Raw genomic sequence first — 10,909 nt, 5'->3', positions numbered from 1 at the left:
CGCTGCAGGAGGAAGGTGATCGATCATGGAGTTTGAACTTCCCCCTCCTTTCCACACCGCTCCCACCTAGTAACTGTGCATGTGAGTTTTGCTATGTTAGGTGGGCTTGACTCCTGGCTCTCTGGTCTGGCCCCTGCTCACCTACTTCTCAGCTAATCCAAGACCACTGGCCTCTTCTTTCTTCTGCTGCTTTCTGGGTGCCAGCAGCTCCTTCAGCTTCCAGTGGTCTCCATGACAGTGGGAGCTGCCAAGACATCTAGGCAGGAAATGCTTTTATCCCCAGTATCCTGGTAACTGGACCTACGGGGGCGGGCCTTCAAGTGGAGCTCTGGTCAGACCCATAGCGTAGGCTCCAGACTGAAGTCCCTTGGAGTGGTGGTTTGAATATGCTTGGCCCAGGGAGTGGCGCTATAAAGAACCTTGGCCTTGTAGGATAAAGTGTGTCACTGTCAGGGTGGGCTTCTAGGACCCTCCTCCTATCTAGGTGAGAGGCTGTTTGCTCCTGGCTTCCTTAGGATGAAGATATAGAACTCTTCAGCTCCTTCTCCTGCACCATACCTGCCTGGATACTGCCATGTTCCTGCTTTGATGATAATGGACTGAACCTCTGAACCTGTGAGCCAGCCCCAGTAAAATGTTGTCCTTTATAAGAGTTGCCTTGGTCATGGTGTCTGTTCACAGCAGTGAAAACCTAAATCACTAGGCTTCCTTGATACCGTTTTAGAGACCAGGGAGAGACAACGTGCAGGCTGCAGGAATAAATCACTGAAGGCCCCACTAACAATGGCCTCTTTCCACGTGGCTCTTGTTTTTCTCTTCCCTGGCCTTCCAGTTATTTCCTTCTATTTTTTTGTTACTCAAGGTAATGGAGGTAGAAGTTACATTGTCCTTAGGAGTGTTTTAGAGTTAGAAACAATTAGTTACAGGAACTTATTTTACCTATGACTTTGTACACATACTTGCCAGTCCTTCTACCCTGTGGGTCCCGGGGATTGAACTGGGGTTGTCAGGCTTGGTGACAAGCTCCTTAACTCACTGAGCCATCCCGATGGCCCAGTTTCCGAGTTTTGATAGATCTTTAATGACCACATCCAGATACATATTCAGGATACAGAATGGTTTCCAACATCCCTTTCCACTGGTGACTCTCAGAAATTGTGAGAATAAAAATAGTCCTTGACTGCCCAAAGTGGGGCTGTAAAGATGGCTCAGTGGTTAAGAGCACTCACTACTCTTTCAGAGGTCCTGAGTTTGAATCCTAGTAACCACATGGTGGCTTACAACCATCTGTAATGGGAACCAATGTCCTCTTCTGGTGTGTCTGAAGACAGCTACGGCGGTGTACTTATATAATAAATAAATCTAAAAAACAAAACACAAAAAAACCTCCAAAAACCTGGTCACAGTGGCACATGCTTTTAATCCCAGCACTAGGGAGGTGGAGGCAGGCAGATCTCTGTGAGTTCAAGGCCAGCGTGGATCAGAGGGAGTTCAAGGCCATCCAGGACTACACAGAGAAACCTTGTGTGTGGGGGGGGCATGGTTGAAGAGATGGCTCAGCGCTTAGGAGCACTGACTGCTCTTCCAGAGGTCCTGAGTTCAAATCCCAGCAACCACATAGTGGCTCATCTGTAATGAGATACGATGCCCTCTTCTGGTGTGTCTGAAGAAAGCTACAGTGTACTCATAAATAAAATAAATCTTAAAAAAAAAGAAAAGAAAAATGAACAAACTAACAAATAAAATAGAAAAAAGAAAGAGGGAAAGAAAGAAAGAAAGAAGGTCTTTCGATTCTGCCCTCCCACTCTAAGTACCCTGGGTGGCTGTTGGTGGGGATTTTATACATGTATGTTTAATGGCAAGAGCTAACCACAAAGCCATAACCACACCTTTACACAAAGGCCACCAGGACCTTGCAGAAACACTCCCACCCACACCCAGCAACTGTGTGTTTAGTCCTGGACTTGGGCCATCCGTGTTATTGATCCTTGTAGCCAAGGATTATTGTTCCAAATTACGTAATCTGTTTCACCTTTAAAATATTCCTCTTGCTTCAACAGCCCCTAGTTTGCTACTTACTGCATACATACAATTTGGGGGATATTGGACCCCCCCAAGTCCCTTTCACATTTAGAGAATCTTTCTGCTCTTCAGGTTCACATAATCACCCTTCCTCCCTGGCATTTCCTGTTGGTCTTTGCCATGGGGTACACGGTTTTGTGAAACCTGATCTATTGTGAGTTGTGGGTATCTGATTGCTTCCCTTTTATCGCTGAGGGGTGCTCTGTCTTCTGGGAGTTGGGGTGTTTGTTGACTCATTCGCTTGCTGCTGTTTTGGAATTTGGGGAGATAATGAATGGAGTTAGTCCAGACTTCTGTGTACTTGTCTTTGTGTGCTTGTGTGAGCAGTTTCCACTTCTCGTGAACTGCAGGGTCATCTGGTGTGAACATGCACCCAGCTTTATAGGAAAGAGCTTGTGTGTTTTCCAGTGTATACTTGGCTTGGTTGTTTTGTTTTCTGTCTTTGGTTGGCTCTGGGCTTCCTAGATCTATGGCTGACCAGAAGTATCTATTTGTTATTTCTCATTACTAGTTCATGTCCCTGCTATCTCCTCTACCCCAACACACACACACACACACACACACACACACACACACACACCTTTTGTATCTAGGGACTCACAGATACTAAGTGAGCTATAATCCCAGCTTTCAGCAACACTGGCATTGGATGTCCTATAGTTTCCCGTTTCTCTTTCTCTTCCTCCTTCCAGTCTCTCGTGTCCTAAGATCTCATGCCTAACTCCCCCGCACCCCTCCCCTTTTTGCATCCACCTCTGTGGTTATTTCTTACTCTGTTTTCACTCCATTCCTCAGTCTTTCCTCTATCACCTCTCCTGTCTCTCTGCTCTCCTGTTCTGTCTTCTCTCCAGGAACCTCCGCTATAGTCCGTAGTGTTAGAAGGATACCCCATGGTTAAGCTGTTCTGGGTGGGTAAGGAGGGGTCTGGATCCTCCCTAGAGTGCCTCACTGACCCACTTTGCTCCTAGATAAACATCAATTTTTTTTTGTTAGCCTAGCTATTTCCATTTGAAAACAAAACAAAAACCCACAAAAAACAAACAAAAAACTCAAAAAAAAAAAACAACCCAGAAACATACAACTCAGTTCAGCAGGGTTCTTGTGACTCTGTCTCAGCTTTTGCAATCCTTTCTTGTCATTACCATTAATTGAGGCAGGGTTTTGTATGTAGCCCAGATGGTCTTGATTCATGATGTTACAGAAATAAAGTGCCTTCCCTGTAAGAAATCACCCCACTCTGAAATCAATGACGGAAAAGCTCTTTAATAATAGCATTGGATTGGTTCCAGCTAATGTACAAAAGGGGCCCAGTCTCCAGCAGAAATACCTTTTAACTTACATAGTTTCATGGCCCCAACTTACACTTGGAGCAATTAATTATGTTTTAGAGAGTCTGAAATTCTATGGTTTGGCTGTTGGACAAATGGGGAGATTCCAATGTAAAATTATTGCCAGAGTTATCACGAGACAGACCACAGACGCATTTCCTGGGCAGCTCTTAACCAGGGTCATTCTCTCTGGCTAGCAGAATTATGCTCTTTCTGGTAGGAGGTACAGGTTTAATTGGAAGCATCAGCCAGGGTTGCCTTCTCTAACCTGCCAGGCAGAGGCATACTCCTGTAACTATTTTAAAAGCAAGTTTATTGGTGAATCTTTTATAACATTTTCTAAAGTTTATTTACTTTATGTGAGTACACTTTCGCTGTCTTCAGACACAGCAGAAGAGGGCATCGGGTCCCATTACACATGATTGTGAGTCACCATGTGGTTGCTGGGAATTGAACTCAGAACCTCTGGAAGAGCAGCCAGTCTCTTGACCACTGAGCCATCTCTCCAGCCCCCACTGAGCCCATCTTAAACACTTTAAAAGCTCAGTACTCAATATACAGCAAGTACTCAGAACAGTACTGAAGCAGGCAATGCTTTCAGAACTCATTCGAGTATGGGGTATTTTGTGAGGGTGGACACCGCCTGGATGCTTTAAGTGTAAAGAAGGTGGACCCAAAGCTAGACTCTGGAAGGAAAGACAAGGAGGGTCAGAGAGCTTCAGGTTCTGAGAGTTGCCATTTCCTGTCCTGTTTATCCTGACCCAGACTCAGGTGGCCCAACCTTTCTACCTAAGATTGAGTCTCAGAAAACGAAAAACAACCGAAACAAACTCACTCGACTCAATAAGACTGTTTTTGAGCTGGGCATGGTGGTGCACCTGTGAACCCCATCACCGAAGATGGGAGGCGGGAGGGAGTTTTGAAGTTTTGTCGGCCCTGGCTATAGACTAGAAAGATCCTGGGTATTTAAATAACAAGAGAAGGGATAAGTAATCATAATGTATGTGTAATGAATTACGCACACCTATGAGATTAAACTCTGTACTTTTGCATGCGCATGAATGATTTTTTTTTTTTTTTGATGATTTGTTGTTTTGAAGCAGGGTCTCTCTCATACGTAGCCTTGACTGTCCTGAGACTTTGTTATGTAGCTCAGACTGGCCTCTAACTCACAGAGATCCATCTGTTTCACTGGGATTAAAAAACCACTGTGCCCTGCCCACACGGATGACTCTTAATGCTGTACAAAAGAAGCAAACATGAACACACACACACACACACACACACACACACACACTACTTATAGTAAAATCTCTACAGCAAACAAAATTAATCTACCACGACAGAACCCAGAATGATGGTTCCATTGGAGGTTGTATTGGTCAGTTTTCTATCCCTATGGCAACTGCTTGAGGTAACCATCTTATAAAGAGGGAAGGTTAATTTTACCTCACAGGTTTGGACTGTCAATCTAGGGCACCTTTGCTTCTGGGCTGGTGGCAAGGCAGCAAGTCATGGTAACATTATGGTAGAGAGTATGGGGTACAGCAAAGTCATAGCAGGTCAGGTAGCAACAGAGAAGAATCCGGCCCTTCTTGACCTACGAGGGTGTGGTCTAACTGATCTATAGACATCCTTCTAGGCCTATACCCTCAACAGCATCAAGCTGGGAACCCTTGTGTTTTTGGAAGGACAGTCTAGAACAGTGGTTCTCAACTGCCCTAACACAGCAACCCTCTAATACCACATCATGTGGTGGTGAACCCCCAACCGCCAACCATAAAGTTATTTTCTTTGCTACATCATACCTGTTGTGAACTGTTGCTACCATTACGAACTGTGTTTTCCGACGGTGTTGGGTGAAAGGGACCCCGGTGAAAGAGGTCCAGACCCACAGTTTGAGAACTGCTGTTCTAGATCCAGACCATAGCAGGGGTAGTGTATTAGTCAGGGGTTTCTAGAGTCACAGAACTTATGGAATGTCTCTCTATATTGAGGGAATTTATTGTGATGACTTACACTCTGTAGTCCAACCAACCCAACAATGGGCAGCTGCGGATGGGAAGTCTAAGAATCCGTTAGCTGCTCAGTCCCACGAGGCTAGCTGTTTGAGCTGGTCTTCTTTAGAAGTAGATTCCAGCAGATGTGCTGGCAACTGAGTGCTAGCAGGCAAAGTGAGCCTTCTCCCAGTGTCCTTATGTAGGTCTCCAGCAGAGGTGTTAACACCAGGTTAAAGATGTGCACCACCACATGTGGACCTGGGACTTGCTTTGTCTCAGGCTGACCTTGAACTCGGAGATCTCTTTGCCTCAGTCTCCTGGGATTAAAGGCCTGCACTACTTTGCCTGGACCTGTGCTTTTCATGGCCACTATGCCTCAAGATCTCCATGCCAAGATCCAGGTGTCTTATGTCTTCCAGCTTTAAGAGCAGGATCATGGGGCTGGAGAGATGGCTCAGTGGTTAAGAGCACTGACTGCTCTTCCAGAGGTCCTGAGTTCAATTCCCAGCAACCACATGATGGCTCACAACCATCTGATGCCCTCTTCTGGTGTGTCTGAAGACAGCTACAGTATACTCATAAATAAAAAAATAAATCTTAAAAAAAAAAAAAAAAAAAAGAGCAGGATCACAGGTTAGCCTTCCAATTCTGGATCGTAGTTCATTCTGGATACAGTCATGTCAACACCAGGAATAGCCACTACAGGTCGATAAAGGATTAGGACAGGGTACGTGGGGCTCTCTGGGGAATGCCAACTTCTGGCAAATGGATGTGATCTCCTGCTGGCTGAGTTGTCAGGACATTTGGAAGACAGGGCCTGACGCTGGCCCCAGACACATGTGTCCTTCCTTCTTCAGTTGGCGGGCTGATTTGCATGCTCTGTTGTGGTCCAGAGGCTTCCCCATCCCTGTACCACAAGCACCCAGAGCACAGAACTGCAGAAGTCTAGCACAGTTTTCTTGCTTCTGGCCATGGCTTGCCCTTGTCGCTTGCGTCTCCTTTTTGTGGGAACCGTCCTGGCAGGTAAGACACATCCAGGAGTGAAAGGGGGGTTGGCACTGGCTGGGGAAAACCCATGCAAAGAAACACATGAATGAGGACATTGAAATGGGGTAAGTGGGGTGGATCCTGGGAAAGGCCTTGAGGTAGAGCAGAGACCCTGACCCAGACAGATCTGTCCAGGACTAGAGGCAAGTCACTTTCCCTGTGGATCCTGGCTTCCCAATTTGTGTGTCTGCTTAGACTGTGATCCTTCGGAGTCTCTGAGGAGAGGGCAACTTTTTACCTTTGCCTCTCACAGAAGAAGCTAATCAATATGGACATCCTCCTGCTCCACAGAGGGGCTCTGAAAAAGCCGGGGGTGGGAATCCTTGGAGCCTGATAAAATATTCGTAGCAAGGTAGGAAGGAGCCCAGGCTAGCCCTCAGCGGTTCTGTATCTTTCAGTCTTTCGGGCAACCCTGACCCAGCATGATGCACTGCTGGTCTTCCCAGGCCAAGAAGCTCAACTCAGTTGCACAATCAACTCAGCTGCACGATTAATTGGAGACACCGGGGTGTCTTGGTATCAGCAGCGGCCGGGAGGGGCTCCGCGCTTTCTCTACTACCACTCGGAAGAGGAACACTATCGACCTGCTGACACCCCAGACAGATTCTCAGCTACCGTGGATGTGGCCCACAATGCCCGCGTGCTCACAATCAGCCCTGTGCTGCCTGAGGACGATGCGGATTACTTCTGTTCCATCGCCTACGCCTCTGAACCCTAGGGCTGGGGTGAATGTCTTCTGTCTGTCCACCTGACCTTGGGTCTCCTCTTTTTTTTTTTTTTTCCAAGTCTTGCTTTCCTTCCTCTGCAAAATGAGTTGATAACATTCAACAGGCCCGCCACAGTCCTGATCACCCTGAGATTCTGGGTTTTAAAAAAAAAGTCAAATCGGAGGACTTGGAGGTTGGGATTCTAATGATTGTTGTCTAAAGAGGAAACATCTGAGACCCTTAGGGAACGTGGCCCAGCCTTGCCCCTGTCCCTAAGGGGTTTAGCTTCCCTCCTGACCTCCCAGTGACCTGAGGTAGAGAAACAGGAACCAACTTTTGCCACCTGCTAGTTCTGCATGGCTGACTTGGGTGGTTGGTCCCCATGGCGTTCAGGCTGATGGCTGGGGGAGGGGCAGCCTCTGCTTCTCTTAGGGAGTCTCTGGGCTGGTTACTGCTGATCCTTGATGGTTAGAGGCAGGTGTTCTCAGGAATGGCCCTCGGGGTCAGAAATGAGGACATTGAAAGCAGGTCGTGCTGGAGAGATGGCTCAGCGGTTAAGAGCACTGGCTGCTCTTCCAGAGGTCCTGAGTTCAATTCCCAGAAACCACATGGTGGCTCACAACCATCTGGAATGGGATCCGATGTCCTCTTCTGGTGTGTCTGAAGACAGCTGCAGTGTACTATTATACATAAAATAAATAAATCTTTTAAAAGAAAAGAAAGCAGGTAGTAGATTCTGCAGCATCCCTTCCCCCTCCACCCCTCCCCCCTACTGCCACCCCAGAGACAGTATGTTCTACTGATTTCCTGGGGGAAATTTTCCTGAGCAATCATGGGCCAAGAGGTTGTACAAATGACTGGAGGGCAAACTTTGCTGTTAGAAGCAGAGCCGAGTGTTTAGAAAGCAGAGCTTTCTAAAACGGAGGCAGGTGGATCTCTGTGAGTTCAAGGACAGCCTGGTCTGCAGAGGGAATTCCAGCCAAGGATACAAACATAGCGAGCCCTTGTCTCAAACCAAAACAGAATTCCTGGGCTCTGTGTGTGAGTCTCAGATCTTCGGGTTAAGATCAGCTCTGAGCTTAACCCTCAGGATAGAAAAAGCAAAGAAACACACATGAAAACATACATAAAAACTGATGTATCCAGCAGCTTCCCTGGTGCCCTGAAGAAGTACCTCGTTTCTGGAGTTGAGCACCCAGATGCTGCCTTTGATGGTTGCAGAGTCCCAAGAGGGTCTAGCTTACAGTCTTGACTATTTTCAGGTCCTTCACCCCCTTCACCTCATTGTGGTCTTACATGCGCGGTAGGGGAGTGGGGGAGGGGTCAGATCTGGCGAGGGTTACCTTTGACAAAAGAATCTTGAGCTTAGCCTCAAGGCAAGTTCAGCAGTTAATTTGAGGCTCTAGACACGCCTTTCCCAACCTCAATATTTTCCTGTGCACTCTGTCCAACGCGGGCTCCGCTCCGCTGTGCCCACCGCCGGAACATGCTTTAGGGACACCAGGCTACCAGAGTCTGGCTCAGCAGCAAGAGCACAGAGCTGGTGAGACCTCCGTGAGACCAAGTGGTCCAGGAAGTGTGTGTGGATGGGGGAGGGGAGGTTGCTGGGGGTGGTACAGGGTTGAGAGGTGGGGGTGGGAGACAGCTGGGTAATAGGGCTCCAAGCCCTTGGGGAGCCGGATGTGGCTCTGCCCCAGCCCAGGTGTCCCCCCTCCGTCCTCTCCTGTGGTCCTTCCTCCCCGCTCCACTCCACCAGACCCACCTGTGGCTCAGTGGGTGCCCCAATTGGCGCATGGTCTGTGGGGAGCTGTGTTGCCTCCTGGTTTGCGGATCTGTGGCCACTTAACGGGCCTCCAGCTTGGAAACTCGGATAGCGTCTAGCGTTTGTCCCCAGGCTTTGGTGGGGTATGGGATTCCAGATCTTTGGATTTTTCAGTCTGGAAACATTTAGCACATCGTTGGGGACGGATGAGGAACTCTTCGGTCATTTCACCATCTCCAAACTCATTGAGTGTGGTACTGCCACACGTCCTCAGTCAGTGTCACTAAACGGCCATTACAGTCACTGGCAGGCGTGTTTAACAACCAACTCAGAGTTTGCAGGGCACTTGGGTGGCTGAATCAGAAGGATTGCCAACTAGACTCTGAAGGCAATCTTGGGCAGCGTTCTGTTTTTAATCCCAGCAATAGGCAGGTCTTTGCGAGTTCGAGACCACACTGGCCTAAACAACAAGCTCCATGCTAGCCAAAATCCAAACGAATAGCTTTAAAAAAGCAAGCTTGGGTTTTTTGGCGAGGTTATTTATGAGTCGACAGCGACACCTGGTGGGAAATCCGAGCAGTTTCAGACCGTGTCTTAATGTTGGAAGAGAAACCGGAACTAATCTGTCCATCTTTCCTAGAGAAGATTAAATACTTGGAGAGGTACCAACAGGTCCCCACCCCGTTAGTACGGGTGATTTCATTCCTGAGGTTAGAGTAACAAGTTATCTCCTGGAATAACATTGCCCCCCCCCCGGCGGCTCCCATTACGTATCACATACTTGGATCAAATCCAACCTCAAGCTCATCATCCAATTCATTTCCCAGCACTAAAAATTCCCAATTTAATATCTAATTTGTGATTTAAAAATACAACTAACTAGATTTTTTTTGCTTCCAGTGTGATCTACTACATGAGTACTCCTGAAAATTTGAAAATGTTTTCCCCCCTTAAGGCTCAGCAAAAAACAAAACAAAACAAAACAACACCCCCCCCAAAAAAAAAACCCAACAACAATAAAAAAAAAACCCAAAAAACAAAAATCAAAACCACCCAATTAACCAACCAACCCACAAACAAACCCTTTCCCATCCCTGACCCACCCCAAACTTTACAGTGACCACGTTGTGGTCAATGTGGCAAGTCATTCAGACACCACAGAACACCAGCATGCTGAAGGTTGGAATTCTTCTTCTTTGAAGGAGTCGGGTAGTTTCTGGTAAGTTATGTATTCTCCAATGGTGAAAAAAGCCATTCAAGCCAAATTAAAGTATACAAAGGCAGGTTTACTGGGAAGCGCCTCTCAGGCAGGTTCACTGGTCCCAAGTACCAAATGAGGCCCAGGGAAGTCTTCATGGGGAAGGAGAAAGAAAGACCTGATGTGCATGAGTGAGTGTGTGTGTGTGCACACACACAGGGAGAGATGGAAAAAAAGACTTATTGGGGGAAATGATAAGAATATTTGCCTTTGGGCTGGAGAGATGGCTCAGAGTTTAGGAGCACCGACTGCTCTTCCAGAGGTCCTGAGTTCAATTCCCAGCAACCACATGGTGGCTCACAGCCATCTGGAACAGGATCCAATGCCGTCTTCTGGTGTGTCTGAAGACAGCTCATATACATTAAATACTCTCTGACAGTGAATGTGGTTTACTGCAGCACTATTTATTTAAATTTTTACAAAGGCTAAACTTTCCAAACTCCAACCCAGCTTGCAAATCACACAGAAACAGACCTGCAATCTAGTAAAGTGGACGTAGCAAAGAAATGCTTTAAGGGTTCCAAATACAGCATTGCAACGGGGCTGAGAGATGGCTCAGGGGTAAAGAGCAGTGACTGCTCTCCCAGAGGTCCTGAGTTCAGTTCCCAGGACTCATATGGCAGCTCACGACTGCCACCTTCTGGCGTGCAGATGTACATACAGGAAGGTACACACACACACACACACACACTTTCGACAGAATGCCTACATTCACCCAAAATCCA

General features: G+C 47.3%; 1 protein-coding gene across 1 annotated transcript; it reads left to right on the top strand.

The window, feature by feature from the left end:
* Window positions 1–6,381: 6,381 nt before the first annotated feature.
* VPREB3 (V-set pre-B cell surrogate light chain 3) lies at window positions 6,382–7,175 on the top strand (the record flags this gene model as incomplete). Its single annotated transcript, XM_080937747.1, has 2 exons — window positions 6,382–6,433; window positions 6,856–7,175. 2 exons carry the CDS (start codon window positions 6,382–6,384, stop codon window positions 7,173–7,175), a joined length of 372 nt encoding a protein of 123 aa, XP_080793873.1.
* Window positions 7,176–10,909: the final 3,734 nt, after the last annotated feature.

The sequence above is a fragment of the Micromys minutus genome, assembly GCF_963924665.1.
Source record: "Micromys minutus genome assembly, chromosome: 25".
In the NCBI taxonomy this organism is placed as follows: Eukaryota; Metazoa; Chordata; class Mammalia; order Rodentia; family Muridae; genus Micromys; species Micromys minutus.
This window is presented reverse-complemented; position numbering and strand designations above follow the sequence as displayed.